General features: G+C 40.9%; 1 protein-coding gene across 1 annotated transcript in view; it reads left to right on the top strand.

Moving 5' to 3' along the window:
• Nucleotides 1-18309, top strand: part of LOC145413606 (short transient receptor potential channel 4-associated protein-like) — a 232860-nt gene extending 214551 nt beyond the window's left edge. The window contains exon 16 of the mRNA XM_080283259.1: nt 17644-18309. Within this exon, the coding sequence (XP_080139385.1) occupies nt 17644-17772 (129 nt within the window). The 3' untranslated portion in view covers nt 17773-18309. The remainder of the gene's footprint in view (nt 1-17643) is intronic.
• The last annotated feature ends 8363 nt before the right edge of the window (nt 18310-26672 follow it).

Here is a 26672-nt window from a genome sequence, read left to right on the forward strand (position 1 = left end):
CAGGAAAGATGGGAGAAATAGGAAGATAGGAGGGCAGGCACAGAAAAAAAATGATAAAGGCTAAGGAAGAAGTAGGCAGCACTACATATAATTGTTTTGTCCCAGGTGATTGGCTGAAGAGTGTGATAGTAAATGTATGTAAGGAGAAGTGTCATATCCTGGAAAGAGGAAGTTATAGAGGCTTAAACCTTTTGGACTAGATAATGCAGATAAAACAAAAGTGATGATATCTAGGGTTGGTGACGGTACTGTCAAAGACGAGGGAGAGTGGCCATGTACAGTTTGCCACAAGGGCGTGGGAAGTAATTCCACCATGTACAGTTTGCCACAAGGGCGTGGGAAGTAATTCCACCATGTACAGTTTGCCACAAGGGCGTGGGAAGTAATTCCACCATGTACAGTTTGCCACAAGGGCGTGGGAAGTAATTCCATCTTGTGCGGTGTTTGTGATAAATGGGTGCATAAGAGATGTAGTGGTATCAGAGGTAGACTGCGAGATAATGCTGATTTTATGTGTATAGCTTGTCGGGGAGAGCAGGTGGAGATTGTCAGACAGGAAAGGATTGAACTTGCTGGTGAATGTCTTGAGTGTGTGGAAGAGTTTTGTTATTTGGGAGACGTATTGTGTGCTGGAGGTGGGGCTGGAGCTAGCTTTGTGGCTAGGGTGAAAAGTGGTTGGAAGAAGTTCGGGGAGCTCTTGCCTCTCCTGACATTGAGAGGACTCTCCCTACATGCTATGGGGTCTTTGTATGCAGTATGTGTTAGGAGTGTAATGTTGTATGGTAGTGAGACCTGGGCAGTGAAGGAGGAGGATATTCGTTGGCTCAGACGTACAGAAATGACAATGATTAGGTGGATGTGTAGTGCGTCCCTGCGTCCAAGGTCAGGGGGGACTGGGTTTACGATGGAAGAGTTGAGAGATAGGATGGGACTGGAGTGTATTGGTGTTGTGATGAGGAGAGGTAGATTGAGATGGTTTGGACATGTGGAGAGGATGGGGGATGATAATTGGGTGAGGAAGGTGAGAAGTGTTAATATTGGGGGTGGGGTTATGAGGGGTAGACCGAGAAAGACATGGGACGAGGTCATTAAGTGTGACCTCAGGGTTAAGGGACTGAACAGGGGGCTGCAATGGATCGTGCAGCATGGAGTGCCGCCATTAGGTGACAAAGGCCGATGCATGCAAGCATGTTGGAGCCTTTAAAAATGAAATGATGATGAATGAAGGTAATGGAGAGACTCCTAGAAGGTATAAGGAAAGAAGTGAATATTGATGAGATGCAGTTTGGGTTTATTTGAGGCAGTGGAACCACTGATGTATTATTCATTGTCTGACAGTTTCAGGCAAAATATATTGGAAAGAAGAGGGAATTAAGCTTTATTTTTGCTGATTTGGAGAAGCTCTTTGACAGAGTTCGTATGGAGGTGGTGAAATGGACAGTGAGATAGCTTGGGATGGATAGAGTTGTTATGTCTGTGCATGAGGGTGCTCGCACCCCCTGGTGAAAGTGAACGGAGATTTAAATAATGAGTATTCTGTGAATGTTGGCATGCATCAGGGGTCTGTCTAGAACCCCATATTGTCTATCACACAGCCTGAAGCTCTCTCACATGACTTTAGAAATGGATTGTCATGGGAGTTGTTGTATGGTGAGGACTTGATGTTGATTGTGGAGAATGAGAGGGAAGTGAAAGAAAGATTTAGGAAATGGAGAGATGGAATAGGGTACAAGGGTCTGAGAGTAAATGCAAATAAACAAGTGATGATATCTTAGGCTGGTGGTAGTACTATCAAAGCAGAGGGAGTTTGGCCATGTGCAGCTTGTCACAAGGGTGTGCAGAGTAAGTTCAGCCATGTGCAGCTTGTCACAAGGGTGTGCAGAGTAAGTTCGGCCATGTGCAGCTTGTCACAAGGGTGTGTAGAGTAACTCCATCTTGTGCAGTGTTTGTGATGTTCATAACAGACAGTGGTACTGTATTGGCGGTAGGCTGCAAAATAATGCAGATCTCATGTTTGTGTTGTGACTGGGAGAGCATGTAGGGATTGTAATATGTGAAATGATTGTTCATGCTATAGATCATCTGGATTGTGTTGAGGAGTTTAACTGTCTGAGGGACATGCTATGTGCTGGAGGTGGGGCTAGAGCTACCCCTGTGGCTAGGATAAGGAATGGAGGAATGTCAGGGAGCTTTTCTCTCTCCTAACACTTAGAGGGCTCTCCCTTTTTGCTAAGGGGTCATTGTATGCATGTGCTAGGAGCATGGTGCTTTACAGTAGTGAGATTGGGGCAGTAAAGGAAGAGGATATTTATAGGTTCAGATATACAAAAATGATAATGATATACTGTAGAAAGATGTGAAGTGCAGCCTTACCTGAGAGGTCTGTGGGGTTAGGAAGGATGGAACTTGAATACTATAAATTAGTTGTGTGATGAGGGTAATTTGAGATGGTTTGGGCATGTTGAGAAGATGGAAGATGATAACTGGGTGCCCAAGATGAGAAGTATGAACATAAAGGGTAGAGTTGCAAGAGGCAGACCGAAAAAGTCCTTGGGTGAGGTCGTGGAGTGTTACCTCAGAGATATGGAATAAGTAGATCGGCTGCCAGAGATACCAAGGCTGATGTATACAAGCACGTTCGAACCAGTATATATGAGCAAAACGAAATTAATGGTTTTTCTCATCTTTGTGAATACGTTACATTGGATGGTAGCAGTATGTGATTATTTCCTTTAAACCTTTTGGATTTGCAGAATGTGGTGATAATTGCTAGTTTCAAAATTACTGTAGTATGATTTAAGTGTTTGGCCATTTATGTACCAATATGCAGTAAATCAGGGTCTCATCTGTTATGACAGTGAACCAAGGCATGGGTAACGAAGTTAATGCAAGGCTATGTTATCAGTCTCTTCCCGAGTTCACAGTGACTAGTAGCAAAGCCTGAAACTTAGAATAAACCTTATAACCTCTGCAGGTAAAACTTTATTTGTCAAAATTTTGATCTTGGTCCACAGAGACTGTATACTCCATGTGAAAAGCATTGTTATAGAGATCCTTAACTCAGCCTCAACTTAATTCTCATTGCAGGTCTATTTTTCCATCAAAATTTCACCAAGGTTTTTAACACAAAAACAGTCTCATCAGACCACTTTTCCACAGGTCCATAAAAAAAGGTTATGCCCAAGATACCCTTCTTTTTACCGAAAAGAGGACAACCAGTCCATACTAAACTACATCCAAAATGACAAGAAAAGGATCGAAGCCAAAACCACCCAGACATTTCTGCTAACCCACTGACAGGTCATTCATCCACAGGATGTAAAAATCCTGGCCAGTTAGGATTTGGGAATGAGCTGTCACTATGCATGAATGCACCTGGAGATGAAAGACCAAACCATCCTTTTATCTGTGTATCTATATCCAGATGCCATGATCCTGTAAGGGGTGATTGTTTGACTTTGAGTTACGGTAATTGTTTTACGGGGAGGGCACTAACCCTCCACCAACCCACTTGTTGACACATAGGAAACATGAATGGGTTGGTTTATTGTTACCACTAAGTGTTGTAAATGGTTTCCTGGCTTACAGAAAACCATTAGACTTGTCACCCAATGTAAAGCTACAGGAGGCCTTCACTTTACGTACGGGTTATGTTCCTGAAAAAACATTCGTTAAGCGATTTTTTGTCATCTGAACCCATTATAACGTGAGATAAATGAAGTTTGGATCCAGGACCCCGATTTTTTTCCATATCCACCCATATTAACCCCATTTTTGCCCAATCTGAATCAATATTTGTGTATTTTATGTCCCCCTAACCCATAATCTACCACAACATCAGTGATTGAACATGCAACTGGCCAGTAAAAAACGTAAGTAACACTTTAACTGAGTTTTATTTTCTTAAATTTTATAGTACTGTTAGGTTTGACATGGGAAATTACATAACAGTGGGCTCGCACAGTACACGAGTGGATGGGCAGTCCACGACCTTGCACACTGTGATTTTGTGTACTATGAATACATAATCTTATGGGGAAAATAACATATGGGCAGGACCCCCCCCTCAAACCTTGATATTTTTTAACCTTAGAGACAAAATAAAGGGAAAATTTATAAGACATATACTACAGATGTATCTAAAATAACAAAAAAATATGGGTCAGTCACCTTAAAAGTCAAGAGTGAGATCAGTGGAAAAGAGTTATTTGAGAGGAACATGTGGAGTCACATGGAGGAACAGACTGGCAAATGAGGAAGTGAAGGAGTGTTGTTGTGTGGATGTGGATGTGATAGGAAGCATTAGGAGAAACACATTGAGGTGGTTTGGCCATGTGGAGAGGATGGAGAGCAAGAGACTGATGAGGAGAGTGTATGTGAGTGAGGTGGAGGAGGGGTAGAGGAAGGGGGAGGCCAAGGATGAGATGGAGGGATGGAGTGGAGAGGTATATGAGAGAGAGGGGTGTGAGCTAGGAGCAGGGCAGTGAAATGGTGGGGCACAGGAGGACATGGAAGCGATATGTTTGTGGCCACCCATTACTTGATTAAGGCATCTGGCAATAGATAGATAGATAGATTTAAAAACAGTAGACGACAGGCCTGCTGGACTTAAATAGCAAGGGTTCCGAGGCGTGGCAACACACTTAGATTGCCCCCGTCACATCATCCACTGCACCAACACTTCCTCTTCATAACTAGACTCCTCTTGAGCACCTTCTCCACGAGCCTTAACCCCTTAAACGCGGCTGTGTACAGTCGATCCCCTCCGAGTAGCGGGGTTGTAGCGGGGTCTGAGTACCTGTAGGAAAATATTCGCCAAAAATCAGAGATTAACCCTAGAACATTATACTTGGTATGGCAGATAGTACTTACATTCAGCTTTCTCCAGAGACAGGTGTTGAGCCTTCGTGGACTACCCAAGGACTTGTGGAGACTTGCAAAGTTGGGTAACCAAATCTTCACTTTCACACCTCCAGCAACCCGGTTTCCCCCCTACCACAGCCTCATTCTGTCACAGTAAACTTTATACTACAACGTAAAGGTAGTTAGGAATCCGTATTTGTACAATAAGCACTGAAAATAAGGCTAAAATCAACGGAGCGTACGGCCGACATGCACTGTGGCGGCGGTCTTCCCGTCACTCAACAAACATTTCCATTTTCACAGCTAAAAACATGTATACGACATTATTTTCAATCATATTACTTCCCAAAAGATCACCACGGCGCGCTTTTTATTCTGCCTTACGTCCGCCACTTTATTCTCGTTCCTGTCGGCCGCTTGCACTGACTGGGAAGAGCTAGAACTCGCCATAATCTCACTTTGAAAGCCTGCAGTAAACTGACGCTAAACAGGGGCAAACCGTGAGAAAAAAAGCTAGTGTTACAACTGGGGAAACAAGCGTTTCCTAGTAGCATAAACTGCTTGTGAGAGGAGATCGCAGATTTACAGTTCTGAGCGCTCAGAGCGCTGCCATGTATCACAGCCGGGCTGGCCGGGCCGTGGTGGGGGGGGGGGGACGGGGGGAAAATGCGATATTTGGCAACAACTGAGGTCAGTAGTACAAAGGTAAAGTATGCTAGTTGTAGCTAGAGGGTGGTGGTACTGATAGACAATACCAGCTGGAGCCTGCTTGCCTGCAGTTATTCAAAATTTACTCAAATCGCAGACGCGATGATCCGCCGTTCTGTCCTTTGGGCCGACCGTCGCAAATGCGACGATCCGCGTTTAAGGGGTTAACTCAGTCACCGGCAAAAAATTCCTCAAAGTCCAATGTTGACACAACTGACATCGCATTCTCTTCTTCCTCTACAGGAACAGGATCAGATGATGTAGCTGGTTCCTCACTTTCACTTTCTTGAGGCCACTGACTGTAACTTGTTATGAGCGTCTGCTTCCTCCTGTCAATTTCTTGCCTGTGCCTGTTTGTGTAGAAGCGGAAGGCTTTGTCAATATTAATGAGAACTTCCTCCTTTCTTTCCTGGCAGATTTTCTGTTCCTTCAGTTCTTCTTTGAGCTTATCCATTGCCGCAAGGATCTATCTTATCCTTGACATAGACAGTTCTATGCTGCCAGGCATCACATTAGGCTCCTCTACTTTACTCTGCCTGGCCTTGGGCTCAGTGTCAGCCGTGTTTACCCAATGCAACGCTTCCTGGGGAGGCTGTTCCTCAGTAGCAGTGACTGACGTGATGATGGGCGTGTTGGGGGAAGGGGGAGTCTCGTAGTCTGGGAAAATAACGGTTTTGGGCCACTCCTTGCCTCTGCCTCGCAAATTGTGGGCTAAACTCGCTCATTCAAAGTTTTATGGTTATGATTTTGGTCACTCGTGTACTATGCGTTTCGCGCACCGTGATCACACGTACTGTGTGAGGCCGCTGTACCTTAATTACATCAGTTAGTTAATCAGATGTTGCATGTGTGGCAGCAAGGTACTGCACTGTTTTGGATGGTAGGGTGGGAGTGAATGGTGGGCATTTTCTCATTAGTGGTGCTGTGGGGGAATCAGCTGACTGAGAGCCCGCTTGGTTTAAAATTGCCCATGGAAAATAATTTGTTAAAGTGAAATTTCTTTGTGTGATCCTTCGTAATGTGGGAGTCGCCTATACTTGAAAATGAGAGAAGATTAATAAAAATGAAGGAAAGATAGGAGAAATAGGAAGAAAAGAGGGCAGACACAGAAAAAAAAAAATGACAAAGATAAAGGAAGAAGTAGGCAGCACTACATCAAGTGAGAGGATGAAGGTCACCACCACCAACCACCCTTTTGCAGACCATTAAGCAGAGGCAGTCACCCCAGAAATCCTGCAGTTCCTAGAGGAGAGCCTGAGAAAAGGCATTGTTGAGAAAACCTCCACCTGCTTTCTTAGCCTGGTTGATCCCACTTCCAAGAAAAGATATGGACAAACCCAGAATAGTTTTGGACTTTGCAGCAGTAAGCAATTACAAAGAAACAAAAACCTTCCAAATGGTCATGATGAAATTGGTCCATTGACTTCTACAACAAGGATGCTGACTTGCATGTCTGGATCCCCAGGATGTGTACTGGCACATCCCAGTAGCCAGTAAGTTCAAAATGTTTGTAACATTTGTAGTTAGAATTCAGACTTGCCAGTTCTGTGTTTCACCCTTCAGCCTCAGCATCACCCCTCAGGTGTTCACAGAATTGACAGAGTATGAATTTCTGGTAATAAACAGCCAGAGAGTTGATATGCTGGCATATCTCAACACAGGGATGTGGGTAGCTCAGATAGAACTGCAGTGCACCCATTTAGTAGAGAAGGCAGTACCAATCAGCTCAGATGATGCAATTTCAAATAATATGGAACAAAGCTCATCTAAGACCATCCTAACAGTGTCATTGGCTCAGAATAGCCTGGGCCGCCCACAACATCTGCAGCATTCACCTGTCTCCAGATATTGTAATATTTGATGATGCTTATCTCTCAACAAACTCTGGAAGGGTGTCTCAGCCACCAGATGGAACTGAAAATTACTAGTATCCTGATACTTTGTCACCCTAGGCTTCCAGTCAGGCCAGCCACTCCACCTGATGCACTTCTTGTTCTGACACCATCAGTGAGACACATTGGTTCCTTTCATCCAAAGCATGTGCATCATATTAGAACACTGGTTGAATCCAGCCTTATGGAACACAATAATCCCATCGGTCCCTCCCTTCCTGATCTGGTGATCCTCATGCTTCCTAAGGGACCCGTCACAACAGAAAATTACACTTAAATATCAAGGAACTGGTGTTGGCTGAATCATTTATTCAGACTCATGACTGACATCTTCATGGAAAAACACTAGTATTCTAGATGCTTCCCAGGTAGCATTGTGCACAGTCAACAAACGTATCTTCAAGTTCCAAGGCTCTCCTCACTCTGATGGAATGGCTGTTAAAGCAGACCCACACACTAAGCATCCAAGTATGGGTAGCCCATTTGCCCAAAAGAGCCACTGTATGGGCAGATGTTTTGTTAAGGGATAAACCATCAGCAACTTAGTGGTCAGTAACTCATCAGGCTCTCAGAACTATGTGCCAGAACATACACATCCACATATATGTCTTTTTACCTCAGCTTACAATGCCAAAATTCCAGCATACTTGTGGAGAGCTCAGAGTGCTCCAGCAGGGGCCTGGATGCCTTCGCTGTCACAAGGAGCAGAAGGAAATCAGCATATCTGTTCCCTGTACCAAACAACCAAATGCAGCAAAGAGTAGTACAGTTCACAAGTTTGGGCAGTTTCGAGATCAATGTACTTTTGATTTTACTAGTGTAGTCAGTCCAGCAATATTGATGACCAGAGCCTTTCCCTCTGCTACTTCACTGACTGGAAATTCCACCAGTAAGTCCTCAAGAAATCTTTCTCTGTTTACACATCTGACATTTTTGCATTACAGATATTTAAAAGCCCAGTCTGACAGTCAGCCAAGTCCTCTTGAAAGGCTTCCTATCTTCATCATTTATGCCCTGTGAGTCCTGTTGAAAATTCTTCATCCACTGCCTCTACTGTAGACTGGATTTCCCACCTGTCTCTGCCAGGAGTATTCTTAGATTACCTGAGTCACCTGTTCTTTGAAAAGAAGTTACATTTAGGCTCTGCATTGATGCAGAGGGGATTTTTCCAGAATACTCCCCCAGTATCCCTGCTTGTCATGAAAGGTGACTAAAAGGGTTGGCGGAGGGTTAGTGCCCCTCCCCGGAAAACAACTAACTAAAAAGACAAACAATTAGCTTCGGACAAGGACTGACCAAAAGATGACGACCAAGGACCGGATAAAGGACATGGTTATTGGAACTTGGAATGTAAGGGGAGCGTATGATGAGGTGAAAGAGAGAGAGATTGTCCAGATGCTTGAGGGTGCGAAAGTTGATGTATGCGGAATAACTGAAACGAAATGGAGAGGTGAGAGTGTGAGAGAATGGGAGTATGGATGGGGTATATGTGCAGGAGTAGGTGAGAATGAGAGGGCAAAAGAAGGAGTATGTATAGTTGTGAGTAAAAGATGGAAGAGAAGCATAAGACAGTATGGATCAGTTGGGTCAAGGATTGTGTGGGTAAGATTGAAAGTTGGAATACAAATGTGGGCGATTGTGTGTGTGTATGCGCCAACGCAAGATCGTGCAAGCAGAGTGAGAGAAGAGTTCTGGACATTTGTGAAAGTGTGCATGGAAAAGTTTGGAAGGAATGAGAGAGTATTTTTGATCAGTGATATGAATGGTAAAGTAGGGAATGTGAAGGTGGATGGAATAGTTGGTGAGTGGGGTGTGCCTTCTGAGATAGATGAGAATGCCAGTGCATTAGTGGACATTTGTGCTGGGAGGGGGTTGGTGATAGCCAATACCCTCTTCAGGCACAAGATGATCCACAGGTATACATGGTGAGTGATGAGAAGGGTGGGTGGTGAACTGAATGAAAGGAAGGCAATGATTGATTATGTGTGTGTGTGGATGAAAGGATGTGAAGATGTGTAATGGATGCAAAAGCTTATAGAGGTTGTGGGAGTGGACTTTCTGACCACTACTTGGTGGTGGCCAGAATCAAGGTCCAATTAGGATGGAGAAATAGAAGAAGGGAGGGACGGGAAGAAGGATTATTTGTAAGGAGAGTGGAAAGGTTTCAAGAGGATGAGAAAAAGGCAGAGTATAAGAGAGAAGTGGTGGAACGATTGGGCAAATATGAATTGGAGCAGATGAGGGACGTGGAAGGTGTGTGCAGGATATTTACAGAAGAAATATCTGCAGCATGTGATGTAGTGTGTGGGATGAAGAGAAGATGGAGGGGTGTGCAAGGAACAGCGTGGTGGAATGAAAAGGTGAGAGGCTGTGGCACAAAAGAAGAAAGCATACAATGAATGGATGAGAAATAGGGGCGTGGAAGAAGTTGAGAGGCGTAAGAAAGAGTTATATGTACAAAGAAAGAGAGAGGTGAAAAGATGTGTAAGAGAGAGTAAGAAGAGAGCAGATGAGGAATTTGGAGGGAACTTGAGTGTAAAATGAGGGACTGTAAGAAAATGTTCTGGAAAGAGGTGAAAAGAGTAAGACAGGGTGGAAGTGAAGTTAGCAGGGGAGTGAAAGATAAAAATGGTAGATTGCTAGTGGAGAAGGGAGAAGAAGTGAGCAGATGGAGAAAACACTTTAAGGAATTGTTGAACATAGAGGATGGAAGTAATGCGAGTATAAGTGGCTGGGGAATGGCTGGGAGGAGGAGGGAGATGAGAAGACAGGAAGAAATCAGTAGGGTAGAAGTTGTGAAAGCAATGAAGAAAATTAAATTGGGGAAAGCCCCAGGAATTGATGGAATGTGTGGTGAAATGCTGAAGTATGGGGGAGAGATAGTAGTAGAATGGATGTGGAAAATGTGTAGATTGGCTTGGAAGTCCGGTATAATTATTCCCTTGTACAAAGGAAAAGGGGAAAAAGAAGTGTGTGGTAATCACAGGGGCATCTGTCTTCTTAGTATAAGGAAAAGTGTATGGTAGGATACTTATTGACAGAGTTAGAGAAAGAACAAAGGAATTAATTGGAGAAGAACAGGGAGGCTTTAGGAAGGGAAGAGGTTGTGTAGATCAGATATTCATTCTTAGATCAATAGTGGAAAAGTTTCTAGAGAAGGGAAAGAAGTTGTATGCGGCTTTCATGGATTTGGAGAAAGCATATGACAATGTGGATAGACAAGGATTGTGGAAAGTATTAAGAATATATGGAGTAGATGGAAAGTTGTTGAATGCTGTGAAGAGTATGTATGATGGTGCTAAGGCTGCAGTGCGCGTGAATTGTGAACTAAGTGAATTTTTCTCTTTGAAGGTTGGGTTGATACATGGATGTGTCACGTCTCCATGGTTGTTCAATCTGTACATGGATGGGGTAATAAAAGAGGTACAAGGTAGGGTAGTGGATGTTGGAGTGGCCCTGGTGAGAGAGGGTAATGTTTTGAAACTCCCTGTACTGTTGTTTGCAGATGATAACTGTGTTATTGAGTGAAGACGAAGGAGAGCTGCAAGGCTTGGTGGAAGAGTTTGGGAGAGTGTGTAAGAAACGGAATCTAAAGGTGAATGTAGGGAAGAGTAAAGTGATTGTCTTTGAGAGAGGTGAAGTCAGTGAATGTACAGTGAGGTTGGATGGTGAGGAATTGGAAAATGTAAGTACATTTAAGTACTTGGGTAGTGTGATGAGTAAGGATGGAGGTTTGGAGGGTGAAGTGCTTGAAAGGGTACAGCAGGGAAGGAAGGTTGCTGGTTCCTTGAAAGCAGTGATAAGAAGCAGGGTAGTGAGCTTGGAAGTGAAAAAGTTACTACATGACAGTATTGTGATACCAACTCTAACCTATGGAAGTGAAGCTTGGACATTGCTGGAAGGACACAAGTCAAGAGTGAGAGCAGTGGAAATGAGTTATTTAAGAGGAGCCTGTGGAGTCACATGGAGAGACAGGCTGACAAATGAGAATATAAAGGAGCGTTGTGGTGTGGATGTGGATGTGATAGATAGCGTTAGGAGGAATACACTGAGGTGGTTTGGCCATGTGGAGAGGATGGAGGGTGAAAGACTGACGAAGAGAGTGTATGTGAGTAAGGTGGAGGGGGGAAGAGAGAGAGGGAGGCTGAGGATGAGATGGAGGGATGGGGTGGAGAGGTATATGAGAGAGGGGGGGGTGAGTTGGGAGCGGGGCAGTGAAATGGCGGGGGACAGGGCGACTTAGAGGCTATTTGTTTGTGGCCACCCCGAACAGGATTGAGGCATCTGGCAATAGATACATAGATAGATTGATGCAATACACATCCTTGAAAAAAAACACAACAATTGACTTTCAGCATGTTAATCCCTAGTACAATGGTTTCTCAGTTTTTTTTTTTTTTTTTTTTTTTTTTTTTTTTTTTACAATCTTCCTCTTCTGTCTTTCTTTACTTCATTCTCTCCTCGTGCATCCACCTACCAGTGACTTTATACTCCCTCTTTTGTCTTTTTTTCCTTCGTTCTTTCCTGTTCCTTTTGCCTATGGGTGACTCTACATTGAGTGGCAAGCCGAATGGTTACCTGTACACCAGGAAACCATTTACTATGCTGGTTGATAACAATAAAACAAATTATGGCACCTGGTGGTTTAGTGGGTAATTGCGGTTCTCCGGTCGGATTGAGCCGGTGAAGGTTTATATCCAAGGGGCGGTTGGGGTTTATTGCTCACGTAATGCCACTTAGGGATGAGTGAGGCTGGTCACTCTCATCTTAAATATCAGGACCAACTTGCCTAGCCCCAGGCTCCTACCTCCTCATGGGGCAACATAGGATTGGTTAATGGATGGATGGTCATAATTTCCAAACCCATCACCTCATTGATCTTTGCAGCATGTCCTGGATATGCTCAACTCTCCAATCCCACCACATCCAGCCATCATACATTACATGTGGCTCCTGTGTAAAGTACTTTTTCAAGTAGATTTAATGTCAAGTGCATGGATTTCAGAACTCCACTTTGTGAAACACCTAGATACAATCACTAAATTTAATGCAGACAGGTCTGTTGACACAGTTTTTCCAACCTGCAGGCTTCTTTTGCAAAAACAAATTGTAATCCTTTGGAGGAAAACCTTTCAAAGTTCCAGCCTTAAGATTGGGGGGGGGGGGGAATCATCCTCTTTGCCCAGTTCAAGTCTTTCATACATGCATAATTTCACTTCAGCCTAAACTTGTGTACTTTCTGGTTTAGGCCCAGTTCTTTAAAACTGTGTGCTGTGGTCCAAGTTCAAAGTTTCCGTGTGCTATAATTGATCTGGTTGGGTCTGCTGCCATCTCAAGAGCTTGTGACAGAAGGAAATTCACCTTGTTTATTCCCTGGCTTGATTCCATCTCAGACGGAAGACCTACTTTTTTTTTTTTTTTTTTTAATGTACCCTCCCCTGGGCAAAGGCTTCAAGGCCCATCCCAAGGCTCAGTGGTCCTCGTACACACCTCCACATGTCACCACTTCAGCACTAACACCCACTGTCCATACTAAATACATGCTAGGACTGTCTCATACATGACTGGCATACTGGTATTAGTAGGGTATTTTTACGGCATGTCGGTGGGTCTTCTGGTAGATCAGTAAAGTCTGCTTTTTTATGAAATTCATTCCTTCAACTGTTCCCTGCCCCAGCCGGGATTCAATCCTGGGTTCATTAGGACTGTAGGCTGTCTCTCTACCGATTCATCCACCGCCTCCCCCTTTCTTGAGCAGTGCCTCTGTCCCTCATCGAACAAGTTTTTTAGATTTTAGATAAACCCTTCAGTGCCAGCAAAAACCTGCACAGCAGCAGATTCAGTCCACCAAGGATTGAAAAACAATAACTCCAAAGAAATATACCTCATGATAAAATTCTCAAGGTGCTGCTCGTTAAGTACTGGTATATTTTAGATAAGAAACTTTGAATTCAGTCCTTCCATAGAGCTTTCTCATAATAAAATGTGGAGGGAGGGAGTGTAATGCTGTGTGATTGTAAGACCTGGACAGTAAAGGAAGAGGATTTTTGTAGGCTCAAACAGACAGAAATGACAGTGATTTGATGGATGTGTAGTGCATCCTTGAATGTGAGGCCTGAGGGGGCCAGGTTTATGATCGAAGAGTTGAGAGCAAGGATGGGACTGGAATGTACCATTGATGTGATGAAGAAGGGTTGATTGAGGTGGTTTGGACATGTTGAGAGGATGGCAGACGACAGTTGGGTGCAGAAAGTGAAAAGTGCGAATGTCAGGGGTAGAGTTGCAAGAGGCAGACCAGAAATGACCTGGGATGAGGTCAAAGAGTGTGAACTCAGGGATAAGGGCCTGAATAGGGAGGCTGCCAGAGATCTAGCTGCATGGAGAGCTGCCATTAGGTGATCAATGCTCATGCCTGCAAGCATGTTGGCACCTTTATAAATGATACCAAACTAGTTAAATGATTAATTTACTTATAATACTGTATATGTGTTCTGATTCGGGCTGATGTTTTGACCTCCCTGGTTTCTTATCCTTTTTTTTTTTTATTTTTTTTTTATTTTTTTTTTTTTTTAATGCGAGGAAGAAGGAACCAAAGGCCATGAGCCCGCAGTAACAGTTCCCTCCAAGAGGGAATCATATTACTGGAATCATATTACTGTATTCCATGAACCTCATTTTATTGAAGGACCTTTATAAGTACTTTACCAGAAATATTTCTCCTTTACTATGTTTAAAACTCAGTAAACAGTATGAATATGGGTCTCAATTCAGTTTTAGTGATTTTCTTGACTTTATAAGCCAAGCCTTGCAACGTACCTGTCAGAGCTGGGCACTTCCACCATCACTTCTGCAAACCGCAAATTCCGCAATTGCGGAAGTGTGATTTTGTTTGTGGATTTGCATTTGTGACAGATTTTACGCAAATTTGCGGTTTTGCATTTGCATAAGTACTTCCGCAAATGCAAACGTGCCCGCAAACCAGCCTGACCTCTGAGAACTTTGAGTGGTTTGTTTTATGAAGGGCAACATGGGCCTGCTCAAGATGGAGTTATTTTAGTTGTTGGAGGAGTGTGACTATGACGGGAGTGAGGACTATGGAGGTTAGAGCTGAGGAATAGAGATGGACTGGTGTGTCAACTTGTAAAGTGTTAGCTGTGAAGTGTAATAATTTAATTCAACTACCTACAGTAGTGAATGATTTACCCTTGTTTTGTAGTAAAAGCAGTGTAATATACTAATATTGTATAATGATATTTAAAATACAGTAATACAGTACCCTGATATACGTCACCACTAGATGCGATACCCCAGCTTAACGATGAGGGTAGAAATACCACTATACCCTGCCTAACAATGGCCAAACCCTGGTTTAGCAGTGGGTTTTTATTTATTTATTTACTTTTTTACCAATTTTGATGATATTTTAGACAAATTGTGTGTTTAGGTTGATTTATAAACAGTTTTTAAACTTAGATTAATGTGTTTTAGGCATAGATGGGGTGAACATTGTCATTTTAGAGTACAGTTTACAAAGTTTGATTTTCCAGACTTATATTTGACAATTTTCAGGTTTTGTTTGTTGGTTTTAGTGAGTTATTTACAAGTGTTAGGCTTAGGTTAGCATCTTGAACAACTGTTAGCCATTTAGATTGGCTTTAAACTTGTTTTTGGGCTCATTTGGGTGGGGCTGGACTTGGTTGGGGGGGGGAAACCCAAGGATGAAAAATGCATCCAATTACTTTGCATGTTAAAACTACCCCTATTTACGATATTGCACCTAACGTTGGGTTTTTACCTAACCAGTTGCATCGTAAAATAGCGGCATACCTGTACTACAGAACCCGTAATTACCGAACTCATAATTAACTATCTGTCTATCTATCTATTGCCAGACGCCATAATCTTGTACGACTTCACTAATTAGCGAGTTCTTCCTAAAAAAAAAAAGTCAGAAAAATACAGAAAATAAAATGGATGAATATGAATTGAATTGGTAAGGTCTTTCTGCAGAAAGTTAAATGTATACAGGTATTTAGTGCTCACTGTTTTGTTCCATTTTGTATGTATATGTGAGAGAGTATTGATGCAAACAATAATGTATTCCATTAACCCCTTATTAACCCCTGGCATTGAACAACCCTTTATAGTACCGTGTCAGTGACACTGAGTTAGCGCAAGCTATAAAAAACTGATAACAATTACAGGAAGGAAAGGAAGGTCACTGGTATGTTTACACAACCCTGTGATACCATCCCAAGCAGTCAGGTCTCAGATGTTTTTGCCCACGTGACACATGCACTGTAATTTTGTGAGTTCTTCCACGAATCATAGTGAATCACAGGATCGGTTTAGGAAGCTAATAAAACACGTTGCTAGGTGTGCCAGACGATTCTCTTCACATCTATAAGAAAAATAAATTGATTTTAGAACACTTAATAAATCGTTCTGTGGCCGGTCAAGGTTGGATGCATATTTCTGAACTTATGGCCATTGAGGGGTTAAGCCATGAAGCCATACTTACGATTGTTTGTTTCCGGTGCAATGGAAGAAACTTATACCGCGTACTCAAAGGTGGATTTCGTTTCCCAATTTCCCAGCTGTAGGTTAGGTTAGGTTTGATAAAATTATTAGGTACTGTTAAACTAGGTTAGGTTTAGTTAAACACTTAGGACAGTCCTTTCCGCCATTATGCTGACGAATCACAGAAGAGTTGGCACAGCTGAACAGCTAAAAACAACAGGGAAACAAATTTAACAAGAAACATTTCTTTATGAGTAATGCATCACAGTAACAGTGGTTCATAGGCTACGCAATTACCGATAAATGTCATTTTCAGGAAGACGTCAAGAATTAGCGAATTTCAAGAATTAGCAGTGGGGTTTGGAGTGTAACCCTCGCCAATTTGGGGGATTACTGTATATATTTTACTTTTACTCTAAATATAATTTTATATATTCCATTCAGTACTACCGAGAATTTCCAGCCTTCATAAAGTCACCTATTGTTAGTCAGAAATGATAAAGATATAATTGTAGTGGATTAGTAACTAGAGATGATTTTTAACATCTGATTATGAAAAATATCATCCTAAACTTAAAAATATCCTCTGATGGGACCTAGAATGAAATAAAACTGATGCCGTGATACTGAAAAGGATACAAATGGTTTGTGTTTGCAAAAAAATATCGTCTGATGGGACCTAGAATGAAATAAAACTGATGCCGTGATACTGAAAAGGATACAAATGGTTTGTGTTTGCGGAACCACAAATTTTAAAAAGTTTGTGGATTTGTGGTTGCGGAAGGTAATTTTTTGAGTTTGGATATGCTTTGTGGAAGTGAATTTCTGTTTGCAGTGCCCAGCCCTGATACCTTTGCTGTGATAGTATGGTCATACAATTTAATCCTAATGTGTTTTTGTATCCTTGCATATTTTCTTAGTGAAAGTAACCAAAACACACTAACATCCTTATATTTAATATCCACCTGTACCACAGTCATAGAAACCAATCACCTGTTGTAATGTGGATGCTTTATTACTCTTTCCCATTGGCTTCATAGTTGCAAGACACCAAAATTCATCCTGAATCTGTGTGAACCTCTTCATTCAGGTGGTATTCTTAACTTCCAGGATGTGCTATTTTACTAAGTCTTGTAAATTGGTGGGTTTTAGAATAAAGCCTTCAGTTTGTGGGTCCCAGGAATGTAGTGCCCTCTTATTGCCCTCCCAGATGTCTTGTCCTTCCCACCTGCCGTCACATTATTTACTAATACCGGTTTGTGGACTTGCAGTTATTTGAATGTAAATAAATAATGTACCTAAAGCTGCCAGCCCTCAGTTGGCACAAGGAGGAATTTCACATCAGATAAGTGCTTGTAGCCAATGTTAGTTCATTGATGATTTTCACTCTGCTGAATGAATTGCATCACCCAAGGCCATGTGGTGACATGGCAAGAGAAAGTAACTTGCAGAACGCAACATTCTTAGGGATTGCATGCTAGAGGATTGCATTCTATAACCCACCAATATATGCATATACTGTGCTACTTAAGTATACTGTGCTAAGCTTTATGAGGATCTTTGATTAGACCAAAACACTGAATGGCTTTTGAATTTGAACCGAAGACTAGCACATTCTTGTCAGATTGGAATTTTAAAACTCATTTTCTTTTGTATACAGAGTTCAGGTATAGCATTCGACTTCTGGCGTGAGACTGTGTCAACTCTAGTGGCAGAGAACAAACTGTCACCAGACTGCATTTACCACTACCTGTCTCCAGAGGACCTCTCACTTTCACGCACCAGCTAGGTAAGCCTCTTCTGTTGTATAGGGAAGAAGGCTTGTGGAAATCAGTGAAAAGAATTAGGTCTATAAGACTGAGGGTTGATTATTTTTTAAATTTACATGAACTGATGAACAACTTGTAAATTTATTGCCAGAGATAAGGTTGGCAAAGATGAGAAAGTGAAGTATTTTCTTTCATGACAATGGCTTTTGAAATGTAAATGTTGTTGACCATAACCAAAAGAGTAATGGCTGTATAACTGGTTATGTTATGAAAACTGAATTACATGGAAATAATGGTGTCAGGATAAAAGAGTTTCATCTTCATTGTTAGGAGGATGTTAATAGCAAGATTATTATGGATAGTATTTTATGGCAGGGGAGTAGGATTATTGAGTGATGTTTAAAGCAAGGAAGGAAAATAGTTAAAAACAGGCAGTATAAGTGAATGATGTGATGGTTATAGGTAAAAAAATAATATACGAATGTAAAATTTCCACTGGATTAAAAGGATTGTGTTATAGGTGTCTGTTTCTGTAATTATGTGACGACTACAGAGAGTTTTGGGAAAAATAAACATGCTGTGTTTACTGTATAAGGGCTCGAGTCATATTACAGTGAAACTTGTTTTTTTCCCCTTTTTAATTGAGCTACACAAAAAGTACATTACCGTATCAAGATAATGATATTGTACAAGGATTAATGACTTATTTATTATCAGATCTTCAGAAGATATCCCACAGTGTAATTCCTTTTATGTCTACTAATGCACAACATATATGAAAGTACAGTAAAAGTCCATTAATCCGAAAATCCCAATAATCCGAATTTTTGAAGGCTGACAAAAACACCAAAAGTAAAAAAAAATCAAAACGAAAAAATTCAAACTGGGCGCCAAATGTGCTGAAGTGCCGAGCGGTGTGGTTATGGAAGTTTCATGGAAGGAAGCTTCTGTATACTTTGATAAACTGGTGCATTTCGTTGAACAAAAGAACCATTACAATGGGGCTGATGTTCCATATCTTGCGAAACGAGCTCTACAAGAAAGCACAGGCTGTCAGGTAGGCTGATATTATTGACTGGCTGAAGTGCATGAGCACCCAGGCAGGTAAATACACTGATGGTTTCAGGACAATTTGCCGTCAAGTCAGTTTGCCATCACAACAGTAACAAGACAATTCACCGTCAGGACAGTTCACACCTTGGACGATTCCCCGTCATTCTATAAATACTGTATACGTATTACTGATTAATTGATAGTTCAATAACTAATTTTCAGGGGGTCTATCAAAGTCTGTGTTCATTCAATAGCATAGGCTTTGAATACCATTTATAAGTTGCACTTTTAGACAATAATTAACTTGTTTCTACCTCGCTGTAGTTGACTGAATTATATTCTAGCGACACCCATAGCTCTCTTCATTATTTTCATTGGTACTACAACATCCTGGGTATATTTTAAAACGACTTTGAAGAGGTACAAGTATTCAGAAACTAGTGTACTTGCTAAATAAACTGATATGTAAATAAATGACGGGGAATCGTCCATATATTGACGGCAAATTGTCTGATGGCCAATTGTGCTTTTACAATACGTGCATATTATTATTAACCCTGGATTTACTATCTCTAGTTGGATTTACCTGCCTGCAACTGCTGTATTCAATACTACGCATTACTGGTGAGTTAAACAACCCATAACATCTCTTAATTTACCTATTGCAGTTCATGTCTTCAGTAATACATTATTATGTAAAATTTTTGTGTAATACATAATGTTAATATGTGCCATATTGTATTATGAATGAATAAAAATGATCCATTAGGTAAAATTTCAGTTTAAACATGAAATTAAGTGTCTTAGGGGTCCCACCCAAAAATCCGAAAAATCTGATAATCCGAATGATTCTCGGTCCACTGCTATTTGGATTAATGGACTTTTACAGTATTTTATATTTGCAGAATTATTTCTCAGTACATAAATTACCAGCTACTTACGTATGTTTCAAAAGATAGTAGAAAAGGAAGAATTAATGAGAGGAAGCTGCTGCCTCACAGACATTGTTGCCATGGCTGTGATTAATGTAGTCTTTCCTCCATCCATGATCTAATGTTATCTCTCTGTAATTCCATGTGTAATGTAGTTTGACTTCCAGCTTATTTACTATACTGTTTGCTTTAACTTTAAATTTGCCATCTGTCTATCTTGAATGGTGAGTTGTAACTAGAATTCTGTATGGTGATATTCATGAAGCTGTGGAAAGAATGTAGAGCTGAAGTATTTTCATATTCTTCTGTTCAGTTGCTGGAAATAGGGTGGGAGACAAAAGGGATAATCTCCACCAAGGTAATATGGACAAACTATAATATTCTTTCCTCAATCCACTCAACTACTGTAGTCTTTTCTCCAGCCCCCTGACTTGTGATCTCATTGTGAACAGCATTGTGTGTGTTGGAGCAGTAGTTAAAGATAAACAATAATGAATATTAATAAGAGGTAAAGTAAAGGAGAAGGATGAATGCTCATTATTATTATAAAGTTGAAGGGAGGGCAGCCACATGGCACAGGACAAAGTGACACGGAGGTAATTTGTTTGTGGCCAGCACCTACAGGATTAAGGCATCTGACAGTGGCAACAAACAGATGACTTCTTCAGCATTTACAGTACTAGAAGCTCTTGAATGATCTTAATGCTCAATGATGTGATGTGAGGTACACTCAGGGTCAAAAAGTTTGCCTGATATCCCACTGCATCAACTTTTTAAGTAGGACATGTTTCCCTTTTTTCCCAGACACATCATCTCAGAGAGAATCATCAGTCAGCAAAGATAAATGCTAAGCCTCTTTCTTAGCTTAGGAATATTACTCAGAAGAGAGGTGTCATAAGTGGAAAAATGAAATACCTTTATTAGGTGAAACTTTGTCCCTGAATGTATCATAATATCAAGTTCATGAAAACAGAACAGCATATCATTCACATTGTTCAGCTTAGGTTTATACTGTATGCATAACAGAAATATCTTTCTGTTATAGCATCATCAACTAATGCAAATGGATTATACTATTAAGTTAATTATGTATTTGCAAAATTTTTTGCAGTTCAGAATTAACTTAAAAGATGTGTCCTACACAGTGTGTGTTTACTAGAATACTGTATAGCACTGGTATATATACTAGCACTTAATCATTCACAGGGGATACATTCCTTAAACTCTTGGGAATGTAGAATTTTGCAAATAACTTGTTTGCTTTCCATATCTCATTTTCATGGTCATCAGGAGGATATGGATCACCCAGTCTCCTCCAGCTATTTCCCATTTTGTTTATCAGATAGCCTCCCACATAATGTCCAACCTTAAATTCATTGTCTGAGTCTTTAAAAAGGTTACTTATTATCAAGTATTATTAATCACAGGCAAAAAATTAAGTGTTATTGATCTTGAGTGAAAAAAAATGTAAGGGTATGTGAAATATTGTTCATAATGTGAATTGAAAGAAAAATATACATGTCACATCTCAGAGGACTTGGAGGTTGTACAAGGAATGAAGGTATAGTTAACTCTCCAGTCTGAAAAGTCAGCCAAACAGCGTGTGTCAAATAATGTCCTCTTCATAATGAATATTGCAGAAGAGTAATGGTTGTATAAGCGTACTTTTTCAGTACTGGTGTTTGTCCACAAAATATTCCATATTAAACAAATGAATTTGTATATATTCTACTAAACTATCACCAGGATACCAATGGGGTGTTTTACATGATGATGGTAATAACATAAAAGATCTGTTACTGGGAAAAATGTCAAAATATGGCACCATTTACTCAGGTGAGTGCCTCCAGGTCTTACATGTTCAGTATGTACAGCCATGAGCAAAATTTCAGTGTCATAGCCAGCTGGATCTATGGCTGGCATTTCAGAAACTTTGTGTCATAGCAGTATTATTAACAAGATATTATGAAAACAAAGAATACTTTGTTGTGTGAGGAGAAATAAGAAATATGGAAGTCAGCACTCAGTTGCCAGTTAAAAACTTTTTGCTTGTAGCTCTTCATAAACAAGCACTGCCAGGCTGCCCTTCTCGCATTCTCATGTGTACATAGCCACCAAATACATTGCTACACTGGCTGCTAAACACATCTGTGGAACACCTGTTATGTGAAAACTTTGTATATGTGTGTGTGTTTTTTGTATGACATATTCAGTGGCACTGCAGCGTGGGTCTGGCTGGCTTATGTCCCACTGACTGGCTTGCTCACTCATTCACCTGATGCAGTTTCACTGACCGTCACACAGACTGCATTACCAATGACCACACATAAACACACCCTCGCATTACTGTATAATGTGCATACATGCATATTCTTTGCAATACTAATTTTCCTGACAAACAATTTCACTGTTCACACCCACAGCAGCACCAGTTGACCACACACACACCCTCACATTACTATGTAGAGAATGTGCATTCTTAAATATGCACATTCCCTATACATCCTCTGCACAACTCCAGGTTAAGATTGGGAAATTGCTCACCATTCAGAATAGGTGATGCATGTACCATGATACAGCTGGCACTGCTGCTTGGCGCACTTTTTGAAAAACTTATTTCTATGTGTATATAAATTTAAACATCTGAGCCTACCTTGTAGATAGGTGAACTCATGGATGATGATCCTGTGAGTGTTGAGGTGCTTGTATATTTAACATGAATTACAATGTACATTATCCTCAGTGATCATTCTGTGATATTCAGGTTAGTGTTTTGAGTTTCATTGTAGGATGGGGGTCAAGGGGGGTAGTTTTGGATGATTCTGAGAATGCATTTGCATTTTTCCATTGAGAGTATGTTCCTTAAATCACAGTTTCATATAACACATAGTGTAGTTAATACCATCTAAATATGTAGAGAACCACTGAACATACATTCACCTTATTTCACATTCATACCACACATTTGCTTGTTTTTACACCTGCATATTTATTTCTGTGAATTAATCACAATAAGTTGCATTTTAATTCATTCATAGATGAGTATCTGAGTCTTTTTCACCTTTTAATGGATATTAACAATGGTTCTGGTTGCCATGTAGCTCCAGCATCACTGGTTTATCACAAACAAATAGTTTTGTCAAGTTTCTTTAATGGTTGTATGCTTTAAGTTTCACCAGCCCTTAGATAACTTAGGGCCCCAGGTTTAATTTCTAAGTTTTCCATCTCCCAGACCAACTGCCCATTAGTTCAGCCAAGCCCAGAGAACAGATCATCATTGTGTAGAAGAGATATGTGTGTGGAGACCGACTTTAACTGTGGTTGAGGTCCCTACTTTGGAGACTTGTGCAAGGCCTTCTATTGGTCATTTGGTCCCACACTGCTCTCATGGTAGAATCTCTGAGTAATGATGGTGATCATCCACCTCCTTCCTTCTGTTAAATGAAAATATACTGGAATGTGTTTATTTATTAAGTAAAATAATTTGACAATTCATGGATATAGCGTAGTTTACTATGGCAACTTCCAACTTTTGTGTCATGATTGTCCAGAATTCTAGTACATATTTAAGGTTTCACTGTGATATGGTTTGATGATTGGGTAACAAGAATGCTTAGGATACAAGCTGCCAGTGTGCAGGTATCTTTGTAGCCATTGTGTATCCACAGTATACTGATGACCATGATAGTGAGATGTTATTACATTGTTATTACTGGATTCAGTAAACTTAGATGTGTGTATTTTTACTGTAACAGAGAGTTTATTCAGAACTCAAAGTTATTGAGACAGTGAAGTACTAGTACTTACGTGAAGTAGAGTAGTTAAGCAGAGTACATTATGTACTAATACTGTATTACTAAGAGAAAAAATTTCACTGTACATGTATGTAGTATGTATTATTAGTGAGTACTTGTAGACAGTATAACTTTTGATAGTACTGGTATTCATATTGCATAGCATGTCACGAAGATACTTTAACCATACCTGTAAATGAAACCCCCAGACTTGGGAATTATCGCACAAACTCTCACATAGAAGTTGGGGAATTTGACCATGTTTTCCAAGCCTATCTCAGTTACTTTTTTCAGGGAAGGCAGATTATCAGCACATACCTCAGGGCATGGCAAAGAATGTACTTTAGTTGTATTGATCATGATATTAAGTTATGTGGTCTTTGAAAGTCTTTATACAAGTATTGGAGGTAGTTGACTTACTGGAGCTAATAGTCCAATTACAGTCATCCTCTAAGTTGCATGGTTCACACGTTAACATTGATATTGCATTTGATAGATCTGAACATAAGAGACCAATGAAACTTATTATTCAAGAGCCAGTACATTAACCTCATATTCAGTCAAACCTCTTCCCCTCTGAGGCCTTGTATGGCCAAACATGCTCTCTGATATGCTTTTTAAAGATATATCCTTCTGTGCAGAGTTAGAACTGATAGGAAGCAGTGGCACTAGAAAGGCATAGAGCAGCAGATTATGCACCTACCCTCACAGACAGTGACAGCTGACCTGGTTGGGGGGTCTGAGGCAGAGGAATTGGGATAGGGCTGTCCTCCAGCTCCTTGCACTTTCACAAGGATGTGGAGGTGGGAGGCAACACCTCAGTAGCATCTGAGGAGTCCTTTGTAGCAGTGGGTGGATGGTTCTGGGTCATTTATGGGAGAGAGGAGGGTGGAGCAGTGACAGGGAGTAGGTTGTGATGAGCTGCTGGGGTGTGCTCGTATCCTGGTTGAGATCCCACTTTGCTCTGAGTGTCAGGTCAGATCCTGCACTGAATTCATCATAGGTTGAGCATTCTGGCTTTGTCCTCACTTATGATTTGTAGGAGGTCACTCATGTCCTGTGATTGCAAGCCTCATGGCTGTACTTGTTTGACCATTGGTGATTTGCTGGTGTCTTGAGAGGCTCCTTTTCCTCCGCTACCTCATTGAAGTCATCCACATTCATGACAGGTCCCATATACAAAAGATTGTAAATATCATGCCTCATTATTGACACAAGGCCTTCCTCAGGTACAGTATTATGCATGCTTCCTCCACCACCACAGCCAAAGTGTCGAGTTATCACAGTCAGAGCTTTTGCTGGGTAAACATCAGGTAGGATTTTTGCTACCTGTGCTGAGTTGCCTCCTTATTTACCTCCCTTCATGCCAAAATGAATTACTTTATTGCATCCTCGAGGCTAAAAGTTTCCAAAAATCCACAAAGTTCCACATTGTCTTGTCCGCTTTCTTTCTTATTGAATGCTAGTTAAGTCCACCTCGACTCCACTCCAGTCTTCCACCACAGTGACCTTCAGCTCACCCTCCTGTATGTGGCCACACGCTCATTGGTGGTCTTAAAGAAAAGTTCCCCTTTCACAGAAATTATTTCTTGATATAGGGCTGAATCTTGGAGGTGATGTTGGATGCTAAAAATGCCACCTCCACAGCTGGACGATTACTGACTACATACAGTAGCTGCCTCAGACGGTATCCATGATAAGCACAACTTTGGAAGTTAAGTCATTTCTCTGCAAAAGTCCTCAACCATTGGAAATTATATGCAATCAAACCATTGCATTACCACCTTAGCATGGCCCAACCAGTAGGAGTTTTGATCCCATTTGATGCCCAGTTGTTTCAGGCTCACATCCACAAGTGACTGTAACCTAGTGCAGTGGTGAATGACAAGCAGCTAAAGTCTGCACCCACTAATTGTATTTGTACAAAGCAATATGGTGGGTCACTCCTTGTTGGCTTTGGAGGCAGGTGCTTGCCTTTTTTCTGGTGTTAGAAAGGTTGAGGAGGGCAGGTGTTTCCAAAATAGCCATCTCATCCATATTGAAAGCTAGGCTTTTTTTTGTACCTACCTTCTATCACTTTCTTCAGCTCAGGAAGGAAGGCTGCAGCAGCTTCATTATCAGCAAAGGAGGCTCCATTATTCTGCTGGTCATGGTGAAGCCCATGCTGCTTGACAAACTACCCCATGCACCCTTTTTCTGGCACAGAACCCACTGGCCAGCTCCACTTGTGTCACTTGGGACAAACTTGCATAAATTTCATCAGGTTTCACACAGCTGATGCATATCCTTAGGTAGACTGACTTTATGTTGCACAAAAGCATATTTCATCAAGATTTTCTCACACTTTGTTTACAGAAGACCATACACTACTATTCCACACTATGTGACCACGTCTGAAAATTAGCCAATTCAGTTGTCTTACGACTTTTTGAAACAGTGCATACTGTAAACTTGTTAATATTAGACACCCTGACAATGTCCAGCAGTATTTCATGGCTGTCCTGGTGATGCAGCATTTCCATTTTTGTGGTTAAGGAAAGGAGTGCCACCAACTGCACCAGTTTTTCAGTAGAAAATAAAAAAAGCATACAAATACAAAAGAGAAAGGGTTCTGGATGCTTGCAACAGTTTTTCAGTAGAAAATAAAAAAGGCATACAAATACAAAGGAGAAAGGGTTCTGGATGCTTGCAACAAGTAGTGCAGCATTGTAGTGTCTGCAGGGTTTGAACCCATTTATGTTGTACATTCTAGGTCTATTTTTGTGCATAAAGCATTAGGGTTCAAGTTTTCCCCACTCTGTATGAAATATCTAAGTATGACATCAGTACAGGTGGAGGGATAATTATATATAGTAAAGATACAGTAAAATATTTTCTTAATTGATCATCATTTATTGAACAACCATCACTGAGAGGAGAGAGAAATTATAAGTGCATGTGTTCTTACCTAATTGTTCTTGTATCTTTACAGGAATGAGTCAAGCATGTATACTGTGCTATGTTTTGAACCATTTTAATCATACATATCTTTAAATTTATTAATAGTTTTGGCACATGCTGTTTCATTCGGTAGTGCATTCCACTGATCAGTTGCTCTACTTGGGAAACTGAATTTCCATACGTCTTTATCAGTTATCTTTA

The sequence above is a fragment of the Coenobita brevimanus genome, chromosome 97 (genome assembly GCF_032717465.1).
Source record: "Coenobita brevimanus isolate Jiangsu-jjx chromosome 97, ASM3271746v2, whole genome shotgun sequence".
NCBI classification, from domain to species: domain Eukaryota; kingdom Metazoa; phylum Arthropoda; class Malacostraca; order Decapoda; family Coenobitidae; genus Coenobita; species Coenobita brevimanus.